This window comes from Strix aluco, chromosome 13 (assembly GCF_031877795.1).
Source record: "Strix aluco isolate bStrAlu1 chromosome 13, bStrAlu1.hap1, whole genome shotgun sequence".
In the NCBI taxonomy this organism is placed as follows: Eukaryota; Metazoa; Chordata; class Aves; order Strigiformes; family Strigidae; genus Strix; species Strix aluco.
This window is the reverse complement of record NC_133943.1, coordinates 12309965-12333660: the sequence shown is the minus strand read 5'-3', so window position 1 is coordinate 12333660 and position 23696 is coordinate 12309965. Positions and strand designations below refer to the sequence as shown.

The window sequence follows — 23696 nt, the reverse complement described above, 5'->3', positions numbered from 1 at the left end:
GTCCCGCTGGGGCTGGCAGGGGGGGAGGGATGGAGGGAGGGAGGGACGGAGGGATGCGGAGGGATGGAAGTTGCGGAGGAGGGATGCGGAGGGGACGGGCGGAGGGCGGGCGGCGCGGTTGGGTGGAGGACAGCACCACCGTGTGGTACAGCGGCTGCCTGGCCGCAGGGACGGGGACAGGGACAAGGACAGGGACAGCCAGGGCAGGGGGGGGTGCAATGGCGGGCTGCTGCAGCCCCCGGCCCACGCCCAAGGCCAGCCCCATCCCGAGAGAGGCCCCTTCTGCCCTGTCCCTGGGACGGAGCGTCGCAGCCGGCATCTCCCCTGCCTCAGTTTCCCCCACCGCAGCACCCTGCATCCCAGTGCTTGGTCCCGGGAAGCCAGAGCAGCACTGCCTGGGAGGGGGGAGCGCCCCACCACTAACACCCACCACCCCAAGGCCAGCTGTGAGCGGAGCTGGTGTGCCCCCACTGCCCGGAGTTGGGCACGGGTTTGAGGACAGCAGGAGGGGAAGGGTTTGGGGACAGACAGACCAGGGGTGCAGGAAGTGATGGGTGCTGTTGACTCACTGCTGGACAGAAGGCTCTGGTGGCTCCTGGCGACAGCAGAGCTGGTGGTGGCACATGGATGACAGCAGGCCCTCAGCTGTCCCCACAGGGACAGCGGGACAGCCCCAGGCTACCTGCACACCTTGCTACCAGCGCCAGATGTGGCTCACCCCCGGGCCTCCGCGAGCCCCTGCTCCCCCAGCCCAGCAGCCATGTCCCTCCTGGCCCCGGCAGGGCTGTGACCACACCGGTGTCACCACCAGAGCCCAAACCCCCTCCCCAGGGCAGGTTTTGCCCAGCGAGCCCCTCCGGGCTGCCCTGCCCAGAGGGGACCCGCCACCATCCACAGCCGCAGGTGGAGCCAGCGCCCGGGGAGGCGGCGGGTGGCCGAGTCCCAGACCACACTGGCCCCCTGCCCTGCCTGTGCCGAGGCTCCCTGGCACCTCGGGGACCGGACACACCTCCGGCAGAGCGGAGCCGGGGGCTGGGGCTTTCCCTTTTTAGCTCCCCAGCTCGCCAGTGACAGCCACACTGCAGGACGGCGGCCGGCAGCCCCTCCGCGGCGATGGAGCGGGCTCCAAACCTGGTAGGTGACTGCACGGCAGCTCAGGGCTTGCTCCTTGTTTTCCTTCTTTAATATAATTATTTGCACGCTTGTTTATGGGTGGCTAGCTGGGTTTGTTTGCTTTGGAGATGCATGCTGTGATCTGCCAGGCCCATCGCTCCCACGCCTGGCACGGTGAGGATGCAACAGCCTCGGAGAGCAAAGCTGCGACAGCCCGAGTGGACGGTCCGGCACCGGAGGGGAAAACAGCCCCGGCTGAGCTGTCCCTGGCCCGGGGCACCGCACGCCCACGGGAAGGGCTGCGGGACAGCGGGCAGGGCTGCGGGGCGGCCTGTGGCTGGCTGCAGGGACACGAATAGCAGGGAACAGGACTACAGAAAGCAACTTTGTTTGCCGCTGGGCAGCCTGCCGGGTGTCAGCACACGGGAGCTCAGCCCTGCGAGGCCGGAGGGAGAAGGAAAGGAAAAAGCATCTTTCTTTTCTCTCTCACCGTCCCCAGAGCACAGAGGGAGGGAGAGGAGGGTTCGGATAAAGATCCCATTCTTGACTGTCATCTCTAAAGCTCCTTTGAAACCAGAGGCTGCCCAGGTACAGCCTGAGCTAAGGGTGTACCCATCGCTCCCAGCATGCAGCCACCTCAGGGTGGGCAGGGAAGGGACCAGGCACAGCTCGGGCAGCACGGGCAGAGGCACTTTGGGCAATGCAAATTGCCAGCTGCAACCAGGGCGAGGGGCTTTGCAGCCACATGCATCAGCTTGGGGCTTGGGCCAGGGGGCTCACCACAGCCATGTGCCCACCACCTCTGCAAATGGCCCTTGTGTGCTTCTATGGGTCTCACCCGCAGGCCAGTGTTGCCCTTCAGGGGTTGCATGTGCCACCCCAAAGTCAGTGCGGTCCTGCCTTCGCTCAGTAACCCATGGGAGGTGGGAAAGCTCTCTTTCCACACCAGCCCTGTGGCCTGGGCAGCCACACACCATCCTCCTTCCTCCTCAGCTTCTCCTCTGCATCTTCACCTTTGCCATGATCCTGGTCCCCGAAGCGAAGGACCAAAGCAAGGCAGCAAAGGGCAGGAGAAGGGGCCTGGCACGGCCCCCCACGGCCACCCCTGCCCTCGCCTGGGCCCTGGATGATCCCTATACCACCATGGCAGACTATGAGCGCAGCATCCAGGACATGGTGCGCCAGCTGAGGAACAGCTCTGAGCCAGGCGACACCAAGTGCCAGGTCAACTTGAGGCTCTGGAGGTCCAACCGGAGGAGCTTGTCGCCCTGGGCCTACAGGTGAGCTTGGGGCAGGGACCCTGGGGACACGCGTGGTGGCTCCATGCTAGCAAGTGCCACGGCAGCCACAGCACCAGCAGCATGGGGCTGTGGCGGCTCATGGGGAGTGCGATTCTAAGCAGCACCCCATTTCACCCTGTGGAGGTATTACCCTGCCCATCCCCAGCTACCCGCTGCCCCCCATCTCACCGTCTCTCCAGCCTCGTCTTGCTTTCCTTCTCCTCCAGCATAAACCATGACGCAACACGGATCCCAGCAGACATCCCCGAGGCCCAGTGCCTCTGCACTGGCTGCATCAACCCCTTCACGATGCAGGAGGACCGCACCATGGCCAGCATTCCCATCTACAGCCGGCTGCCTGTCCGCCGGCTGCTCTGTCAGGCGCCGGGTGAGGTTGGGCACAAGCCCTCTGGGAAGAAGTGTCACAAGAAGTACCAGATGGTCATGGAGACCATCGCCGTGGGCTGCACCTGCATCTTCTGAGGTTGCAAAGCTAACCCCTGCAGCTACCCGTGGGCATCTAACCAGCTTGCTCTTGCTTCCTGAGCTTGCCCAGCCCTCTGGGAGAGGGTCACCTGGCTGAGCATCAGGGTGAGAACCCCTATGCAAGGCGATGGCAGCTCCAAGAGCTCCCCAAAATTCCCCTGCAGACTCCATCAGCCTCAGCCCAAGCAGCCACTTTGGGGACACCCAGCATGGGGACAGCCCCTGCAAGTCACCCAGCTAGGTAGTCCCACAGCTGGCCTCACAGCGAGACACTGCCCTGAGCCCCCTCACCTCCCGGGAGGAGCTCAGCAGGGCAGGCTGGGGAGAGAGGGAGGAAGCTGCCTGCTGGTCCCTCCGCCTGGGCAGGATCAGGCCTCCTCCCTCCCCAAAGTCCCCATTTGTCTCCATTCACTCCATCAGTGCAACAGCTCTGGGAGCTACAAGCTCCTCTGTGCTGGGCCAGGCAGCCCGGGGAGCAGGGCAAGCGGACGGTGGTTTGGGCAGCTTCTGAGGTCTTCAATAAAGCACATCGCTGGTCCCCGTCTGAGCTGCCCCTCTGCGAGTGCATGCTGCCCAGCCTTCTCCCAAGGAGGCTCTTCTGCCCCCCAAAACACAGCCAAGCCCCATGCTCGGGGAAGCCTGGATGCCTCTGGAAACAGGGAGCACCTGGCAGCAGGCACCTCTCCCTGCAAGCCAGGACCTGCGACAGCCCACCCTGCCCATGCCCTGGGCACTGAGCCAGCCATCGGGGCCAGGCTCCACACACGCACGGCATGGAGAGGCCACGGGACCTCCTGGCCCAGCCGGGGCCAGCCCTACCACCGTGTATCCCGGGGGCAAAGCCAGGAAGGCAGCAGACCCTGCAGCGGGAGCCAGGGGGGACCCATCTGCTGCCAATGCCAGCCAGCCTCATCCTTGAAAGTCCCCTGAGGTCCCTCCCAAAACCAGATGCACAGTGACCCTTTTTCACGGGAAAAGGCACAGGCTCCTTTCCAGTAGAGCCTGGGGAGGGGGAACTGGGAAACCAAGGCACGCAGCACAGACACACAGCAACACTGGGCAGGGACTGTATTCCTGAAGGCAACACACGTTCAAGACATCTGGGACACAGTCTGTCCCCTCTCCCCCAGCCCCAAACCCCCTGGTGTCCCCAAGGCAATAAATACTCCCCAGGCTACCACACACAGAAGCTCCCAGCCCACCACCTCCCCTGGGCATCACAGCTCGGTCTTCACCTTGTGCATCAAGTCCTTCTGGTCAATTTTCTCCAGGTCCTGATGCCAGCGGTTGTAAGCCAGCAGGGCCACGTTTTTGGCTGCTACCGCTATCATCTCCATGGAGCTGGCCACCCACTCCACGCCACTGAGGTAGAAGAGGTTTTCATGGAGCACGATGGGTGGGAGGGACTTGGCAGCATCATAGCGGGGATACGTCTGCCACTCTGTCACCTGCACTGAGTAGTAGGACCTGAAGAGGGTCTTTAGCTGCTGCTTGTCCAGCGGCTGCTGAGAGAGGACACGCCACACTGCAGCCTCCTGGGGCTGCTTGCGACGAAAAGCTGCGGAGATGTTGACAGGACAGATGTTGTCCATGGCGTTGAAGAAGAGGTCGGGGGTGTCAGTGGTGAGGATGCTGGCAAAGGGAAAGAGCTTGGGGTCAGGGAAGCCGAAGTAGGAGGAGTTGAGGTAGCCATGCACCACGGAGGTGACAGAGGGCTGGAAGGCTCCAGGGAAGTCGGCGATGGGCGGCTCAAAGTTCTCAAAGGTGAAGTTGCTCCTGCTGGGGTGCAGGGGAGTTGTCACAACTACCATGTCGTAGAAAGCTGAGCCCTGGCCTTCACTGCCCTCGTAGTGCACCTGGTAGAGGGCTCTCCCCTCTGGAAAGAGATTGTGGACAGTTAGGAGTAGCCCTGAGCCCCAAGTGGTATTGCCCTGGTCCCTTTCTTTCTAGCAAGGCCTCCATCCTCTGGTTTTCCAGTACACACTAGTGCTGGACCATAGCATCTGATGGTTATGGATGAGTTGCTGATGCTTTAGGGCAGTGGAAAGAAGATTTTATCAAGTCTGGGGGAGAAAGTTTCCAGAGAAGCCCAGCCTAGCAGGGCCAGGAGGACTGGGGCAGCACAGCCTACCCCCCAAACCTCTGCTATCCAGCCCTTCTGCTGTGTCGGACAGGGGAGCAAGCCTACAACAAGGATGGTGCCATAGGAGAGACCTGAGGGACCTCAGGAGGGAGAGAGGGGAACCTCAGGGCTGAGGTCTGTACTGCAGGGCCCCCACTGGATCAGACAAGGGGAGGAAATGGACAGACCCCCTGGCCCTCGCCCAAATGCTTTACGAGGACCAGGATGCTCTCCAGCCTCCCAGCACTCTGGCTCTGCCCCAGCATCCCCATGCTGCCACCACCAACCTCCTGCCCTGGTGTGTGCTGGCCCACGCCCAGGCTGGCGGCACCCAGAGCAGATCCCGTGCCCAGGCTCACCCGAGCTGTGCAGAGAGACGCCCGTCACCCTGGCCGGGATGACGTTGGCTTTGGTCAGCTTCAGCAGACCCAAACACACCAGCTTGTTGCCTCCTTCCACTGCCCAGGTGCTGCCCTGGGCCCCCGCCAGCGACATGGCTCCTGAGGAGAGGAAGAGGAGGGTGGCTCAACAGCCTGCCCGTGGAGGGGATGCTGGGGAGGAGTCACACAGGGAGGAGAGGGGGTCCCCGGTTTCACCTGCGAAGGCAGGCACCAGCACCGACTGCCCGTAGCTGGAGCGCAGGACGGCCGCGATGACGTCGTCCACGAAGCGCTGCGTGACGCCCACCTCCAGCAAGGACTCGGCCACCGAGCGCTGTGTCATGTTGACGAAGGCATCACCCCCCAGCGAGCGCAGCAGCTCCTCCAGGCTGGAGAAGGCGTAGCCATGAGCCTGGTACTTGTAGATCCTGGAGGGGACAGGAGCACAGCGCACCTGGTGATGCCCCGGTGCCGGGGAAGACCTCCTGTGTCCCCCCATCCCTGTGGGCTCTCTCACCTCATGAACTTCTCCATCACCTCCTCCACCCACATCTGGAGGCGCAGGAAGCTGATGCCATAGTGCCACCAGAGCCGGAAGAGGTTGAGCAGGTACCAGTCGGTCTCTTCCAGGACGAAGTGCTCCCCGCTGAATATGGCACTCTTCCCTGCCACCTCGCGCCGGTGCTTGAGGCCTGCAGGGAGCAGAGGGGCCCCGGCCCGCTGGGCTCACACCCTGGGGCTGGCTGGCTGCGGGGAAAGGCCAGCGCCAAACGCTGCCGCAGCAGGGATGCGGGAAAAGATGCTCTTGGAGTAGCATCAGGGAGCGTGAGACCCCAGGGCACGGGGACCCCAGCCAGATCCTCTACACTGGGGAATCCCATGGAGTTGCTGCTGCCTACTGGGACAAACCGGTGAGAGTTTGTGGGCAAAGTGCCCCCCCCCCCACTACTTCCACCAGGACCCCTTGCCCTGATGCTCTGCTGGGCCACCCCGTCCCTTTCTCTTCCAGAACACATCAGGGCTGGGGCGTGGGGACAGCGAGGGGGTCACCCCATGCCTGGGGTGCCGAGGCAGACTGGAAGCCGCCCCCTCCACTGCCCCAAGTGCACAGCCCAGGGGCACCCCAGCCCCCCACCTCGGGGAGGGAGGCCCCGCAAGCGCTGGGGTGCGTGTGCTCACCCAGGATCTTGACGAAGTCCTGCATGTGGAGGCTGAGGGCGTGGATGGAGGCTCCCCTGCTCTCGTACTGCTGCTTGTTGACGGTGACGGTGGCCAGCCGGCCGCCCACCCCCGCCGCCTCGAACACGTCCAGCTGCACCTGCGGCCCGAAGTGCTGCTGCAGGAAGTAGGCGACGGCCGAGCCGCCCAGCCCGGCGCCCACCACGGCTGCCGGCGGAGAGGGGCGAGGGCAGCCGGGTCAGCAGCGCGCCCTGAGAGAGCAGCGGGGTGCCGCTGCCCCCCGCCCGGGCTCCCGGGTGCACCGGCCGCAGGGGAGAGGGGGGGAAGGGGCCAGCGCCGTGTGCGCCAGCGGGGATGCTGCGGGGATGCATCGCAGCACGCCCTGCTCCCACCGCGGAGCGCTGCCGGAGCTGCCCTCTCCCACCCCCGGAGGCCGGCAGGCAGGAGGCCGGGTGCTGCCGGTACCCAGGATGGGTGCCCCCTCCCCACCCCGCACGCCCCCGCCCAACCCCGCTCCTACCGATGCTGCGCGGCGGGGCGCGGGCGGCGGCGGGCGCGGCCAGGAGGGCGGCGAGGGCCGGCAGGAGCAGCGCGGCGGGCGGCGGGGCCATGGCGCGGACGGCGGCGCGGAGAGCGGGTCCCGGCAGCGCCCGCCCCGGCCCGGCCCGCCCCTTGCCGTAGGCCCGGCCCCCGCGCCCCCCGCTGCCGCCCCGCCCCGCCCGGGCAGCAGCGCGGCCCCCCCAGGCGCGGAGCCCGTTCCTGGCGAGCGCGGGCAGGCCTGCCCCGGCCCTGGGAGCCTGAGCCAGCGCGTCTGCCGGCGGCGAGGCGAGGAGGGGCAGGGCGAGCACGGGGAGGGATGCCCACAGCCTCCCACCGCTCGCCGGCTGCAAGGGAAGCGCTACCGGGGCAGCGCCGGGCTCAGCGCAGACACGCAGCAGTGTAAAAGCAGGCCTTGTGATGGCTTATCCCCCAGCACTCGTCCTCAGGGAACGCCAACGAGGGTCAGAGGAGACCCTCAGCATCCAGGAGCGCTGGGGGTGGCACATGAACCACCCCAGGCACAGCTCCAGCGAGGATCCTCGGTGCTCTCCGTTCCCCACGGGCGGCTGCGCATCCACCGCACGCTCAGCAGCATCCCCCTCGCCATCAACCCCACGGCGAACCAAGGGCCTGACCCCAGTTGCTCCCCCCGGCCTCACCTCTCACCCGCTGCGAGCACATGGGGGCTGCGCCGTAGGGCAGAGCTCGGGCCGAGCTGCTGCCGGTGTGTCCGTGTGCTCAGCCTGCACACGGGCGATGGCACGCGGTGCTCGGTACCCGGCTGGGGGGAGTAGGATGGATCCTGTGCGGCTTGTGCATCGGCAAGGCCATTTCAAAGCTTTTGCTTGCACTTTCCACCCTGGGTAAAAGAAGGTGCCCGACAGCAAGCAGCTTGTGCCATGGGGATCCCACCTGGGAGCCTGCTGCTACTCAGATTACAAAGGATAGCAAAAAGACTGAGCAAAAACTCTGGAACAGGTAGGACATGTAACTACAGCCCCTGAGCCTGCCGTGGCCCAGGGCTGGCTCTGTACCAAGTGACAAAATTTAGTTTGAGAATCCATCACCGAACTGTCTCAGAAGAAAGGCAACACAAGCACAGGCCCCCTCTATCCCCCAGCCAGGAGCTGCTTCAGAGTTCCTGCATGGGGGAGCATGCACGACCCAGACATTCAGGTGTGAACATATGGGGGGGGCACAGACAAAACCTACAGTTGCTCAGCTCACCCAAGTCCTTACAATGGGCACTATCAACCCACCAGAACAGGGAGGCGACGTTCCCAAAGCTGCTTAAAACACAGCACACTACCTTTGCAGCATGCCTCAGGTTTTAACAAGCTCTTACTTAACGGGCCTGATTTCACCACGGCTGTGGGTGACCAGAAATCTGTCTGTACACACAGCAAGGCTCCGAGGAGTCCGGGTCAGCGCCGCGCCCGATCACCTCCCTCTCACGGCAGACCGTGCCCTGCTCGCAGGCGTTCCGCAATACCACACCGTAAGCAAAATGCTCTTCCCCGTGCTCACAAGCCCCGATGCTTTTCTGCAGATGGTGGTGGCTGTGGTTTGAAAACTCCCAACTCTCGCTGTTGCTGCAGAGAAAAACCAGCAGAGCCAGAAATGAACTCATGCAGCAGCAGGCAGCAACGTTTCCTGGTCTGGTCAGCAAACACCGAGCAGTGCCCACACTAACTAGTAGAATGAGGAAGAGCCCCTGTAATGGGACATAGCCTCCGCCATCACAAGGCGACCTTGCTGCCAGATCTTTAGCACAGAAATTTAGATCTCACCCCAGAAAGGCCATTTGTGAACAGCCTTTTGCAAAGGCTTTTTTCTAGTGAGAAGTGCCCAGGGGCACTGTGGCAAAACCAGGAACAGAGGCACGGCTGTTTTTGCAGAGAATGCAGGAAGGGAGAATGAGATCTGTTACAATCACACCCCTACAGAGAAAGCCTGTTCTCTTCTCCAACAAATCCCTGAAATTATAACCCGCCTGCGGATACCACAAGCGCTAACACACACTGTATGTTAAGCCATCCTTAGCGAGCCATACAGCACGCCTGCTACAACACACCACACACAAGGGCAAAAACGCAGCAAAGCAGAGCTGTGAGAGAACAGGATGGCAAAAATAAAACCAGGTATCAAGATCTCAACTGCTAGCAGAGTTCTGCAGAATGAACCACCACCAAAGGCGGGCAGACGGCATTTCTCTACACAATGGTCCATGAGCGGAGTTACCAGGAGCAGACACGGGGGCAGCCATGGAAGTACCAGGGAATGACACACCTGGACAGTTTGTCAGTGCAGAAATCCCCAACAACACACCTGCGTGAGGAAAGACAGCACGCACACACGTGTGAGCATTTCTGGGAGTCCACCTAAAGCATTGTTAATAAAATGTTTAAGGACTACAGCCTTTATTTTAGACCATCGGATCAGGAACGGCGAGAAACCTTCTGCAGTCCCACCTGATTTGAGCAGCAGTCAGAACGAGCAGCAGTTTGGGGCAGGGAAAAAAGGAAAAAGAAGCAACTGCAATTCTTTTTTTTTATTAACAAATGGACAGTATCTGGACATCTAAAGGAAATCAGCCCTTTCCAACATTAACTCAAATGTTGTTGTCAATTACTTGCACCACTCCCACACTTCAGTCTTTGTCTTTCATACAGCCAGGACCTTTGGGTAAACAAAGAGCACAGAAACACACAAAAAAATACAATATATACAGGTTTCCCACTAACTAAATGGACTTAGATTTTTGGAGATTAGCAACGTTTTGTTCATTTGACTTTGCAAGTAATATCAAAACATCTCAAGTTTTAAAATAAAAAAATACTACAATATTCACAATATAAAACTTAAATACATTTTTTTTTTTTAAAATTAAAGGACTGCTAATAGCTATTGATGTATCACAGCTGTCTCTTTCAACAGAAGCTCTGCTGATGAAGCAGAGAATTTAAGGTTCACAAAGCGACATTCACATTCTGCACTGCCCCTGGTCGGAGTTAAGATGCTGCCACACTCACGAGACAGTGCCACTGGAGCCTCGTCCAGGAGCTCAACTCAAACACGTCCCACTGATGGGGTACGGCAAGGTCACAGAACATGGCAAATGCCCACGGTCAGTGGGCTGCCCACTTCCTGAGAGCAGGAACGCAGGTCCACACATCACCACCACATGCACGTCTTATCTAGTCGTCTGCACTCCCAGAGCGAGCTCTTCTGTTCATGGCTGGACAAACGGAGTGGAAATGACTAAGAGGTACATGACACTTCCTCTCCTCTGCTATTCGGTCCCTGCTAACGTACTCCTGTGTGGTATTAAAGAGTCGTTGAATAAAGTGACCAGAGAGAAAAAGCTGACGGGTGGGTCTCCTCTCTGGTGTAACTCTGCAGAGTGCAATGGAGCCGCACCAACGGGGACTCTGCCCCACCGTGCTGAGTGTGCAAGCTTTACACAAACAGGGAGCAAGAACTACAAAGGAGAAATACTATCCACCCTTACGCAATCTCATCCATGATAAAAAAGATCATTAAGTGTGCTTGAAAGGCAAGAGAATCAAATTTTGCCTAGAAAATCTGGATTCTCTGATGGAATCCAGGTTTGGTTATTTCATTTTCACTTCACCATTCAAAGGAAGCAGAAATTAGGACAAACAACAGCTACAGTATTTATCTCTTTGGTAACTTCTGTAAAAGAGTCTCTAAGCAATGGGTACATCTTACAGTATTCATCATAAAAGCCCAATAAGATCCTGTAGAAGTTTCATAGATTTAAAAAGCTGGGGCATGAACTGGGAAAATAGCTTGCCCAAAATTAAACGGGGCCTGTGGGAGGGTGAGAAAGACTGTGCAGGAACTGGATCCCTCAGATTCCTGCTCTAGCCAACAACAGTGCCTCAGTGAAAGCAGATCCCAGATACACAAGCTGAATCACCAACCTCTTAGTACAGACAGAAGGTCTGGAGTGCATTTTAGAGTATTTCCTTAAGGCAAAAAGGGGTGAACACTGGCTGAGGAGACAGGCAGGCTTGGCAAACAGCCTGGAGGTGGACCAAGCAGCTGTAGATACTTTCACAGTCAAGTGGCTCCATGGGTCAGTTTAAAGAGAATTTTGGATCCCATCACTTCTGGTCACACACTACTTTTAAATCCAGCTCAGCTAAGCTGCTGCCTTTCTATGACAGAAAACTACCTGTTGTGTTAAATGCCTTTGCTTTTGTTTAGTTCCTTACAAATAGTTTCACATTCAAAGTTAAGTTTCCATAACCAGCTCTTTCCTCATATTGCAAAAAGACTCAGCTGAGAACCCAACTGCTCCTTCCAGCTGAAGACACATTTCCTTAGAACAGGCTGCAGACAGTCCTGAGGGAGAACAGCAAGACTTGCATTGCCACGTTTCATATCTTACCTGTTCTTTGTCTTGAGTAACAGCATAACCTGTGACCCAGTCAGCACGTAGACTGGCAAAAAACTGAACAGAAATCCTGCGTATCTCTGAAATTTCCAACAGTGTGATAAAACAAGAGCACTGAACAAGCTTTTTCCAAAGTGATCTAACGCCGCCATGAAGCACTGTTCAGGGTTGAAATCTCAAGTACCTGCCTGAAAAACCTAACTACGCAGAAGCAGAAAACTGCGCTTCAAAAAGTATCCACCACCGAGTCACCCCCACACAGCTGTCACTAAAGCAGCTTGCACGGAGCATATCAGAAATGTGCATCTTCCTTAAATTTCTGGAATGACAACCAACTAGCTGCACATAGTCTCCCCAGATAAAACACTGTCGATAGCTGCTAATTGAACGACGCGGTAATCTTGAAGTCCACCACAAAAGGATTATGCACTTAAGCCTGCAAAGGAATGGGAGAAGAATAAGCTTTCTTCCAAACCAGTGATGGCATCCACTGCAAGTAAAGACTTTTTGGAAGTGGATCTCATAACTGTCAGGCCACAGATCTAATTCCAGAAAGCAAAGAAGGCAGGAATTAACCAATTGGTAAGAAACCACCTGAAAACAACCATTCCTGCCTTGGCTTTTTGTAATGCAGACCATAGGCTGGTTTATAGAACTCTTCTGTCATTATACTGCTCGCTGCTCTGTAAAGTGTTAAATTCTGATCTTACTCAGCGACTGCATCCTTTCAGCTGAGATAAATGGACTCCCAGGCAAAAGGACCACTGGGAAATACATATGCCATGCTGCGACAACAACATGCCTCCAACTAAGAGGACGTCTCGAGGTCAGCTTTCACTTCCTCAGCCTTCTGCTTCTCTTGCTTTCTTGTCACCGCTGCTAAAATTGGTTCAAGGGCACTTGAGACTTTTAGTAGAAAAGATTTTTCTCCTTGTATCAAAACTCAAAAGGTTTAATGTTTACTATGACCACGCAAAAGCAGAATCTGAATCTGTACTGGAAGTTAGTGTTATCCGAGTACCATTATTGGGAGAGCTGAGAAAATAAAACAGTCCAGATTTCCTGATCCAGGGCACATCTCCATTTTGCCAGCAGCTGCAATGAAGACCATACAGTTTATCATGCTTGAAAGCTGCACAAATACCCATCGGGGAAGAGAAATTACCCTCCTCTAAAATATGCTTTTTGATTGGAGAAAAAGAGATGTGAGAACAGTTTTCTGGCTCCACCAAGAACCAATACTCCCTGTTTTACCTTTAGAAACAAGGAGGCAAGTTGAAATTTTACCTGGAGAACAAATATTAGTCTGACCCAACAATGGAATTCTTTTTAAAACCTCATTCCTATTCAACTAGTATGACAGAGATTTCATTAATTTAGGATTGTTTTCCTGAAGTGACATAAGAAAAAGCTGCCCCTAAATGTCATTTCAAGGGATCATCTTCATCCCCACCCATGGGGTCTGGGGACAAGGGGAGACACCAAAACCAGCCTGATAATAATACTCAGCCCTTTGGGCTTTTCCTCTTCCAAGTGCTTTGCAAAGAAAAAGCCTTACCACATCCCTGTGAGGTAGGTCAGTAAGTATTATTATATTCCCTTAATACAGACATGGAAACTGAGGCAGAGAAGTTACTTTCCTGAAGGTCACTGCAGGAGTCTGTCTCAGAGATGGAACCAGAAGACGAGATTCCTTAGCTCTCAGAGAATTTCCCTTTCTCTCCCATATCTCCCCTCTTCCCCACACAAGTCTTAATGGAGAAATGAGCGATGGAGAAAGGGGCTACAGTGCCACGTTTCTGACAAATAGCAGGACTCCTAGTACTACTCCATGTATTCCAAAAAGGATTATTAAATATACAAGTACCTTAGAATTAATGGCAAAATGACTGCACACATTATAAAGAAGCCAACATACAATACAAACCTAGCTTAATAAATAAGTAAAGACATGCAGCTGCAGTTGTGACCGAGCGCTGAGGGTTCCTCAGCTCAGTAAGGTCCCAGATGCCAACAGGTAAACCCACGTCATTCCTGTGACTCTACTGCCACGCCGACGAGTGCGTGTCTGATGGTGCGACCATGGAGTTTATAGCCGTCCTGAGTCACCAGCGCTATCGTGCCCGGCTGCACTCCCTCGGCTGGTACATGGCAGACGATTTCATGGTCATATGGATCATATTTGCCACCAACAGGGTTCATCTTCTGAAGGCCGTGTTTGGCAAATACACTTTGTAATTTGGCCTCTATAAGAGACAGGCCTTCATAGATTTTCTTCAGGGTTGGATTTGGATTACTAGGCTCTGCTTCTTCTGCGGCACTCTCGGCAGTCTTCTCCAAGATATCTGCTACCTCCACAAGGTCCCTGCAGAAACTCTGGATCCCTACAGGCACAAGGAAGCAAGAGCTAAATGGAGGGCAGTTAACAGAACATGCAGAGCTACAGTACAATGACAGGCACAAAGTCATAGCAACTTGAAAGCACTTTTAAAGCTGCTAATTGATTTGAACTGTTACTTTAGTGAGAGCGGACAGTGTCTTCTGTATCCTGTAGCCAAAGCTTTATCATTCCATGGGTGGTAATTGAAAGACTCCCCAAATCAAGGTATATGCACGAAAGGTACATCTATACACATTGCCATATATATATACACATATATACATATATACATATAAAGCAGAGCATTAGTATTTCACTCCAAAAAGTTCTTGCATCTAAGACTTGTCATTTAGGACACTGTTCCATGCCCTCTCATACAGTCCCACAGACATAAATGTTTTGCCAGGTAACTCACAAAAATGCCCATACACATGGGGAACAAACACAACAGGGGTAAGTAAAAATAATACGTGACCATTCAAAAGTACATCCACAATTTTATTCTTAAGTTAAAACCACTGTGGAAGGACTGGACAAAATGGTCCTTGGGTTGGTCATGAAAAGTCATGCAGTCTTTTTCATTAGAAAAATGGGTTTAGGTTGTATACATTTCCAGAAGTGATATATTACATCATGCAGAAGTTTCAGGAAAACCAGCTTCCCTCACTTACATAGATGCCATAACTAACTTACTGGAAAGACACATTAGAAAATAGAGAAGAGAAACAATAGTCAGGTGCTCTCTACAGTTGTACAGACATGTTTAAACAGGCACAGAATGAAGTGTGAAGAAGCAACAAAAGAGCAGACAGAAGTAGACCAACTACCAACCATTTCATAGAATCACAGACTCACTTAGGTTGGACAAGACCTTTAAGATCATCGAGTCCAACCATTAACCTAACACTGCCAAGCCCACCACTAAACCGTGTCCCTAAGCGCCACATCTACACCTCTTTTAAATACCTCCAGGGATGGTGACTCAACCACTTCCCTGGGCAGCCTGTTCCAGTGCTTGACAATCCTTTTGGTGAAGAAATTTTTCCCCTGACACAACTTGAGGCTGTTTCCTCTCATTGTATCACTTGTTACCTGGGAAAAGAGACTGACACTCATCCTGCTACAACCTCTTTTCAGGTTTTCCTCTTGCACCTCTACAGACCCCATGAGAAACTGAGCAACCTCATGAGAAACATAGAGCAACTTCTAATAAAGAACCTAATTTTTCTTCAAATCTCAAGCATACTACATATAAAATTCAAAGAGCTTAAAAAAACCCTCTCAAAACCAATGGTGCTGATTAGCCCAGAAGTCAACAGCCATTTTATAGCACAATGGGAAGAACGGTACGAAAAATACAGCAGCTCTAATTTCAAAGCCACTAGAATTAACTAAAAAACCTTCTGAGATTCACGCATTGTGGAGAATAACAGTTTCTCACTCTCAGAGATGGTGCTGACAGAGTGCAATGATTAATCAGCAGTTTCTTCCCACTTCACCTGCCTCTGTAGCCAAAGCTACAAATTCAGCTCACTTCACTGATGCTAAAATATTTCTTATAGAAGTTTTAAAAACCATCTGATATAGGAATTTACAACCTTTGTCCCATGCAGGATCTACCTCCTAAAAGCTAGAGCAAAAGAGAAGCGGCTGTTAATATAGTACAGAAGATCACATCCTGATGACACAGCTAAGAGTATGAAATACACCCTGCCAGAGCCAGTTCTGAGCATACAGAAGAGCCTGTAATTTCAACCAAGTCTGCAGAACTACACGCAACTGCACTGGGCCTATTTTATTAAAAGAAAAATATCACAAAACAGTCACTGAGGTAAACCTGACAGGACACAGCTGGACATACAGAAAAATAGCAAGTAAGCCCAGACACTAAGAGTCCAGACCAGACATCATGCCAGACTACAATGAACGAGGGCAGGACAGGGGGAGAGAAAAGCGTTGATCAGCATTTTATGCTCAGGCGGGCAGGCTACCGCAGTAAACACAGCTCTGCCTCACTTTGCTCACCAAAGAGCTTGGCATCTTCCACAAACTTCTGCGTTCTCCTCCGGACATTCTCGGAATCTGCCAAGGCTTTCCGGTATCGCTCCTGTAACCACAATAGCAAGGGGAGACATCAAACAAGGAGGTAAAACCCATTTCCCAACAGTTGGCAATCCCTTAGAAAGGCTTCAAAAAGAGCCCACTTCATGTCAGAAGGTTGTGCTGGGCTCCTGCGTTTTCATTACATGCAAACCCAAGTCCTTCTCCTACTGATTAATCAGCACCACCACAACTCCCTCAAAAGACCCAAGTGAAGGCCAGAAGCATTCAGGGTGCAGCTCAATTGAGCACGGCATTGTCAGGCTGCTGCCTTCTGCATGACTCACTGCGGCTATTGAGACACTCCTTTCTCTAGCAGGCAAGCTGGCAGGCTCAGCAACAGATCTGCAACTGGCTGATTTATTGCTTGGTGCAGCAGTACTCTCATGGTGACTATCTCCAGAACTGCCTGTCCAGTGCTGCTGTATTTAATCCTCTCCTTAGTCACATCTGTTTTTCAAAGTCTCTATAACAGCATCCCCACCATTTCCACCACACCACTGTCACTGAAGAGGACTTTCCTTCTCAGACAATCTGGATCTGGTGCAACACAACATGTGATGCCAATCAGGATGAAGCCACTGCCATTCTCTCTATACAATGCTGTGAAAGAACAGACCAGACCATCTCCAACATACAGTTTTGCCTGCCAGGATCATACTACCGGTGTCCTGCTCCTAGTTACTACTGATGGATGGTGTTTCCGGGGTAGGCAGACTGTACTTCCGCAGTGCCTCCTCTCACACTTAGAGCACAGCTGCTTTGAAGGCTGCCACAGCCCAGAGGCATTGTGTGCGTGTTACAGGGCTTACAGAAAAAGCTAGGGCTGAAAGACAGACCAAATCAAGGGGACTGAAAAAAGACATCATGATGCCACCAGCAGCATACTCACAGTTAAATCCCGGACTTGTTCTTCCAATTTGATGGCTTTGTGCTGTAAGGCACAGTCAGAAAGAGGATGCTTGGGCTCATCACGGGGATCTTCTGGGCCACACTCATCTCCTGTACTTCTCTGCTGAGCCGCAGTGCTGAAAACACAGGGGGACCCCCTGAAATACAAACTAGTGACAAAGAAGGAAAGTTAAGTAGCAACAGAGGCAACAAGAATTCTAGTTTAGTGTCACTACTAAAAGCAGGCTCTCTTAAAAAAGGTACATATGATTCTAGATAAAATTTTAGCTCTTTTCAGAAAATATGGACATCTAGCACAGAAACACAGAGACAGATGTTATGAAAAATTCTTGTATTTTAGACTCACATGTCATTACAGGGGCTGTACACCACTTCTTTGACATACCTTGAAAAGAGTCAGATTTTCACAGGAAAACAAACTGTGCATTGCATTTTTGCTGACCTCCCAGTACAGGTGGTCAATACCAAATGTCAAACTTCAGAAACGTTTTGCAAGGTAGTCTTGAAAAGGAGGCAGGTAGTATAAAGCTGTTTTTACAGTTATTTAAAAAACCCCAAATGTTCTGAGCAAAATTCAGTAAAATCTTCAAACCCATGGCACTTAATAAGATAGGCAAGCAGAGCCTTGCCTGCTACTTAAGATGGTACAGTGACCACAAAAGGGCAAGTCACATCAGTGGAACGGCTGTGGATTTTGCGCAGCAATTCAGCAAGCAAGGAAAGACCAAACACATCTCAAACTGCTGGCTAACGGAGGATCCAGTTCTCAGATGCTCTGACCCATTTGTTCTCCTGGGTGCAAACAGATATAGTATTTGGTGTATTCGGTTTTCCTCGTATTGAGCAAAAAGGAGGAGAGTTTGAACCTTTTGCCACTCAGTTCTTCTCACAAAGCAGCAATCTCTAGACTGTACCCAGCTTTCATGTTCACTGCACAAAGAACAGTGAAGAAACCAAAGAGAATGGTCCAGACATGACCAAGTTGTGTGCAGCCCAAATATTCTGAGGCCTTCTGCCAGAACCTTCAGAGCACCCTTAGCTGTGTTTGGGAAAGGGACTGAATGTGCTGACTGAAAGTTGTCCCTAATATTCTCCAACAGTTCTAAGCACTTCAGTTGTTTCTCTCTACTGGCAATAAAAGAGTCACAAAGGCAAAAAAAACCCCAAAAGAAGCCCAAGCCTCAAGTGATGAAGCCTATCTTATTTCCAATTACCTTTTTTTGTCCCAAATACGCTTTTCAACTAAAAAGCACACTTGTCAGTGGTTCATGTTGGTACAGCAGGTGGAGGTCACCCAGGAGGCTGACTCCATAATTTGCTGATGGAGTGATGAAACAGCCAAAGAGTCAGATAGTTGGATTGAGCTGTATAAACACCGCCTAGGTGCTTAGCAGCCTATTCTGTACTGTAACAATCTCACAGGTTTCCCAAAAACTAGATAATAGAAGTCAGGCTGAAAACAGTTTGGTGAGAAGATGATCAAAACCAGCATGCTAGACACTTTGTAAAATAGAGAAAATATTTCTCACTTCATTGTCTTTTCCAGAAAGCCCTTCACCTGCAGTAACAACACTGTCACTCCCAAGAGTGAAACCAAGCGTTTTCACTCCCCGTCCTTGTTTTTACAAACCGACCTAGACAGGACCCATTCTTGGCAGCATGAGGCCAAAGCCGCAGTCTACCTCCCTCTCGTGCCTTACACCAGGAACAGAGTCTGCAGAATAAAATTCAACTTACTTCCAAACCAGCTCCATTCAGGAAACATTTTGGTATACACTTAACAAGGAATGGTGTCTCCTTTTTTGGGAACACCCAGGCTCTTCCTCTGGCAGGGGCTTTCAACATCTCCTTTAATAGAGGGGTTTTGCATATACTAAGTGCACATCTACCAACTGAAACGCAGCATGGCACAGAAATCACTGCACTGGCACACTCTCAAACTTCTGTGTTTATACAGCACAATTCAACACTGCACAGAGATGATAATTTAGGCCCCAGAATCGATGTAGCTGGGTTCATGTTACCAGGCCTGCACCATTAAGCTTTCTTACTTTTCAGCAAGATTATATTGCTCGGGTACAATGTCACAGAAGCTCACAGCTTTTGTTTCTGGGTCTATCAAATAAGTCATGAGACCTAAGTGTTGTTCAGCAATCCAGCTAAACTGAGCTTACAGCCGCAACTGGAAGGGACAGGTTTGCTCCCCTTATTCCAGTACTGGAGCTGCGCAGAATGAAGGTTCAGGGAGTTAAACCAGCTGAAAACTAACCCTACAAAACAAAGACTTTTCTGTCTGTGTCCCTGAATAGGTTTGCTGACAGATCAGATGAGTGCAAGTGTCAGTACAAAAGAGAAGACAAATATGTGAAGCCTAGTGAGATGTGGGAGGGAAAATATGGGGAAGGGGTGACCCCTCTGGGTGGCAGCCAGGGCTTAGACTGGCTCAGCTCTATGCCCAAAGCACAGTTTAAGAGATTTCTATCTGCCTAAAGGCCACCAAGCATCTCCTACCACTCCCTACTTGGCAGCCCCGATGTTCCCTCATTTTATCTTTAATACAAGGTTGCTACATGTCCCACAACACTAATGACAAACTTCCTTTTCCCACCTGAACACATTTGCATGTGCAATCTTTTTATTAAGCGGGTACTTAAAACATTATCTGTATGTCACACCACTCATTTTCAACACATTACACACTAAATATAAGTCAGAAAGTGCTTCTGATAAGTACACTTGCTTTAGAATAGGATGTTCCTCACAGTAATCTTTAAAGAACCAGGCAAGGGGCTGTCACCAGGCTCTTTTCATAAAGCTGCCCAGCCACTGCGGTTCTGGGTGCCAGGAATGCCAACAGAAGAAACCCCACATTTTATCCCTGGCTGCAGAGAGATCTCTCTGGGGCACAAGACCCCATCTTGAATGATTTTTAAGGTGCTTGCCACATTTGTTTTGTTGACGGGTTAACACAGCACTTCTTCAAAGTTATAGAAAGTAGACTAAACCAGAGGGGAGGCTGGAGAAGGACCCCCTTCACCAAGCCTTCAAAAGGAATCTGCGAAGCTTTAAACAACTGCAAATCTTTCTTTGTAAATAAAAGGTGTGTCCGTGGTAAGCACCAGCTACAAGCTTTGTCCTTTCATTTAAAGAGCTGCAGGGATGGGAATTAGCCATGCTACAGAATGAGCCAAAGAACCTGAAATGCAGCTGAGAAAGCAGCCTTGCCAGGCACTTCACAGGTTAGACTCCTGTGTCGTAAAAAAGCTATACAAATGAGTTAACTCTTTTGCATCCAAGAAGCAAAAGTTAGTGAGTCACTTCCCTCTGCAAGTGATTTACACTACACGAATGGGTGTGTTTAGGTGTGTAGGAGGAGAGGGGCATGAATGAGCTGGTGCCTCAGCGACGGGACCTGCCTACGTGAAGCAGAGAGCTGCCTGCATGGACTCCTTTCTCCAGCTTGTGAAACCAAGTCCCAGAACACTCCCCCGTGCAGTGACATGCCCTGGGTATCACGTGCTGTTCGGATGAGCCGGCCTTAGAAGTTGTAGGCAAGAAACAAGAGCCACAGACTAACTCTAAAGGGAACTCTTAAAATGGACTAATTATGCAGAACTGAAAGTGCCGCTCAATTTACTTCTTCCTTCAGGATGAAAGAAATACTCCACTAAAAAAGACAAGTGCTATTTACAGCCTGTCCACTGCACTGTGCTCCATCTTCTAAACACAGTCTTGATCACAGCTGCCCTAAAAATAGGCAGAAATCATCACTGGAGGAAGCTGACACATCCCGAAGTGACAGACATGGGGAAGTCCCAGTGCGTGTGAAGGGATTATACAAGTACGCTGGTGATACAGGAAGATTTACAAGCTGATGTCACAGAAAGCCAAATAGATAGGTGTAGCAGAGAAGTTGATTGCAGCCATCTGGTTTAAGCCAACTGTCCTTAAAGGTTAGAATTTAAATGATGAGAACCAGTCTCTCTGGTCAGAACAATAGTATTGCCTCTTTCTGGAGCACGGGAACGATACCTGAACGCCCCAAACCGAGTCTGTCATGTTTCGAATGAACACAAGGGTCCCACCCCATTTCTCCTTAAACACTCCCTCCTCCTCCTCCCAAATCAGCACGACAAAGTACGCAAGTGCTGAGACACACAGAAACATCTGCATTAGTATCTCAGCTCTGATGAACACGCTTTGGAAGGACATCTCCTAATGACTCCCAATTACTGCGCTCCGTTTCATCAGGGAGCGATACCAGAGATTAATACTACGTAGATTCCTCTTCGATGGAGCCGGAGAACAAGCTTGTGCAGTGCACCTCAACGCAGGACAGCTGTAAACCGGGCAGTAGGCTCCCAGACCGCAGCGAGCCCAGGGTCAGAAGTCCCCGAGACACGCACAGCATGGGTGCCTGGGCCCCCCACCCACCGCTTTGCTGTCCAGAGCCGCTCCTGCTGGCTGCGACGCAGGCACAGCCACCCAGAACCTGGGGACAGAGAGGAGTTTCACACCGATGGCAGGTTCTGGAGATCCTCCGGGAAGGAGGCCTGCCCAGCTCCCATCAAAGTCACCAATTTCAAACTCGGTGCACATTTTGAGAGGGCAAAGCAGTTTTCACACATATAAGAGCATATGAAGGAGGAAGGACTTTCAAACACACATCTTCACATTTAGTCCCACACACAGTTGCTTCTGTTATGTGCTGCAGAGTTATTTTTATTGCATTTAAGTGGTCTTTTCAGGCTTTTTCCCCCTGGGAAAAAAAACTCTAGAATAAGCTAACATGCATTTTGACTTTTTTTCATTTCACTGCCCACAAACACAGATGCTTCTATTACATGCTGCAAAATTATTTTATTGCATTTAAATGGGTTTTTTTGGTGTGTTTTTTTTTCCCCAGAGAAAAATTTCTAGGATAAACTAACATGCATTTTGACTTTTTTTCTTTTCACCTGCCCACATTTCACTCAAATAACCAAAGCACCTGTTCTGGATTTCCCTTTTATGAGCTGTATTCCACAATGTCCAAAAATATTACTGGACACTGTTTTTCTGTCTAAATATTTACATAATTAAAAGGACCCTCTTCCCTCGACCATCCAAAACACGCTGAAAGTCCACGTGCTGCATCACAACTAAAAATAAAACCCGAGAACATTAAACATATAGTTCATGAATAAATGGTTCAGATGGACAAGAAGAGATGCAGAAATCACCCGTGGATACGTGTAACGGCAGGAAACAACCTCACAACATGACTTACTGACCACAGAAACGCTTTTCCCTAAAAATTAAAATGCATTTTTCCTCAAAACGTCACTGTCTCTGGAAAGAGCTTACTTATTAAGAGCCTGGTTTTGTTCCAGGCCTTCTGAGGAACTAAGGGCCGGCAGCGTGCCTCTCACGAGGGGTAAAACGGAGACCTCCGGGGGGGACCCCGCCGGCGCCCCGGGCTCTAGGGCGGCGGAGAGGCGCCGCGGCGGGTCCGGGCCCGGGGCGCTGCCACGTCTCGCAGCGAGCCCGCCACGGGAGGGGAGGGGTCAGCGCCGCGGCCCTTCACGGCTGAGGCGGAGGGAGGCCACAGCCCCCCTCCTCCCGCTCTCACACCGCCTCACGTACCTGCCGCGCCGCGGCGCGCCGCCGACGGAGAGGACGGTCCCGAAGCGCCGCAAGGAGCGGGCGGCCATGGCCCCGCAGACCGACGGCGGGCGGGCGGACTGACGGGCGGAGGGAGCGACGCGCCGGCGCCGCCCGCCAACTACAGCTCCCGGCAGCCCCTGCGCGGACGGCGAGTCCCGGCAGGCGGCGGGGGGCGCCCCGGGGAGGGGCGGGGCGGGGCCTGGCCGGGGCGGGCGCGGCCCCCCGGGACACGCGGCCGGGGCTCGGCTCCTGCCGCCGCTGCCTCCGCCGCTTGGGGAGGGCGGGGGGTTCATAACGCGGCAGGTTTCACCTCTTGTTCCGTAAAGACTGCGGGGGGCCAGCAGGCTGACCTGGGGTGGAAGAAAGTGTTTCTTACCTCAGGGTGAATAAACATTGAAAAACCCCAAAACCTTGGCCGAGTGTGCCTTTGAGCTGAGCACTGCCTCCACGGGGGAGGGACTCTGTCAGCGAGCGTAGTGACAGGACAAGGGGTAACAGTTTTAAACTGAAAGAGGGCAGATTTACATTAGATATAAGGAAGAAATTCTTCCCTGTGAGGTGGCGAGACACTGGCACAAGTTGCCCAGAGAAGCTGTGGCTGCCCCCTCCCTGGAAGGGTTCAAGGCCAGGTTGGACGGGGCTGTGAGCAACCTGGGCTAGTGGAAGGTGTCCCTGCCCATGGCAGGGGGGTTGGAACTAGATGGTCTTTAAGGTCCCTTCCAACCCAAACCATTCTATGATGCGCTTCCACAGGCTGTGGTGGTCCAGCTCTTATTTCTCCCCACTGCAGGCACAGGCTCCTCCTATCTTTAGTGGAACAGGTGATGCTTTGAGGAGAGGGTTTTTACCCTTTTCTGAAGTGAAATGAGATGGTGCAGTTCCAGGTCCCAGAGGGACAGGAGCAGGGACAACCGGCACAGGAAAGCTGCTGCCGAGAAGAGGACGAGCACCACCAGGAACAGGTCTTTCCTGCACCCCATCCCTGGGAGCCAGGGAGCCCTTCCAGCCTGGGCAGCGGGCTACGCTCACGGCTCTGAGCTAGCTGCAGTCACTGACCCAGCGTACAAGATTCACCCAGCCTGCCTGTCCCAGCAGCTGCTGCCACCGGGGTGCCGAGCTCACCCCACACCCGCCC

The 23696-nt window shown here is 52.9% G+C and overlaps 3 protein-coding genes across 4 annotated transcripts; 1 reads left to right on the top strand and 2 right to left on the bottom strand.

The window, feature by feature from the left end:
* Positions 1 to 1010: 1010 nt before the first annotated feature.
* Positions 1011 to 2876, top strand: IL17B (interleukin 17B). Its single transcript, XM_074838844.1, is given in 3 exon segments — positions 1011 to 1134; positions 2107 to 2428; positions 2560 to 2876. Coding segments are annotated over 3 exon segments (660 nt in total). The 5' UTR covers positions 1011 to 1113.
* Positions 2877 to 3930: 1054 nt separating this feature from the next.
* Positions 3931 to 7183, bottom strand: PCYOX1L (prenylcysteine oxidase 1 like). Its single transcript, XM_074838294.1, has 6 exons — positions 7081 to 7183; positions 6561 to 6767; positions 5899 to 6073; positions 5598 to 5809; positions 5361 to 5501; positions 3931 to 4755 (listed from the first exon to the last, which is right to left on the bottom strand). Exons 1-6 carry the CDS (start codon positions 7169 to 7171, stop codon positions 4097 to 4099), a joined length of 1485 nt encoding a protein of 494 aa, XP_074694395.1. The 5' UTR covers positions 7172 to 7183; the 3' UTR covers positions 3931 to 4096.
* Positions 7184 to 9636: 2453 nt separating this feature from the next.
* On the bottom strand, positions 9637 to 23646 carry GRPEL2 (GrpE like 2, mitochondrial). 2 transcript variants are annotated; one of them, XM_074838200.1, is made up of 4 exons: positions 22541 to 23646; positions 16896 to 17064; positions 15920 to 16010; positions 9637 to 13907 (listed from the first exon to the last, which is right to left on the bottom strand). In XM_074838200.1, the coding sequence occupies exons 1-4, from the start codon at positions 22852 to 22854 to the stop codon at positions 13552 to 13554; spliced, it is 930 nt and encodes a 309-aa protein (XP_074694301.1). In that variant the 5' UTR covers positions 22855 to 23646; the 3' UTR covers positions 9637 to 13551. The 2 variants fall into 2 exon arrangements, with proteins under 2 accessions (XP_074694301.1, XP_074694302.1); XM_074838201.1 differs by having other exon boundaries at positions 15929 to 16010.
* Positions 23647 to 23696: the final 50 nt, after the last annotated feature.

What these genes read in the sequence shown, in the direction of transcription:
- GRPEL2 (XM_074838200.1), bottom strand. Translation starts at nt 22,854, where the DNA reads ATGAACCCCCCGCCCTCCCCAAGCGGCGGAGGCAGCGGCGGCAGGAGC. An exon ending in GGCGCGCCGCGGCGCGGCAG is followed by an intron (nt 17,065 to 22,540) that starts GTACGTGAGGCG and finishes CTTTGTCACTAG; the next exon opens with TTTGTATTTCAGGGGGTCCC. An exon ending in CAAGCTCTTTGGTGAGCAAA is followed by an intron (nt 13,908 to 15,919) that starts GTGAGGCAGAGC and finishes TTGTGCCTGTAG; the next exon opens with GGATCCAGAGTTTCTGCAGG.
- PCYOX1L (XM_074838294.1), bottom strand. Translation starts at nt 7,171, where the DNA reads ATGGCCCCGCCGCCCGCCGCGCTGCTCCTGCCGGCCCTCGCCGCCCTC. An exon ending in GGACTTCGTCAAGATCCTGG is followed by an intron (nt 6,074 to 6,560) that starts GTGAGCACACGC and finishes TGCTCCCTGCAG; the next exon opens with GCCTCAAGCACCGGCGCGAG. An exon ending in GTGATGGAGAAGTTCATGAG is followed by an intron (nt 5,810 to 5,898) that starts GTGAGAGAGCCC and finishes TGTCCCCTCCAG; the next exon opens with GATCTACAAGTACCAGGCTC.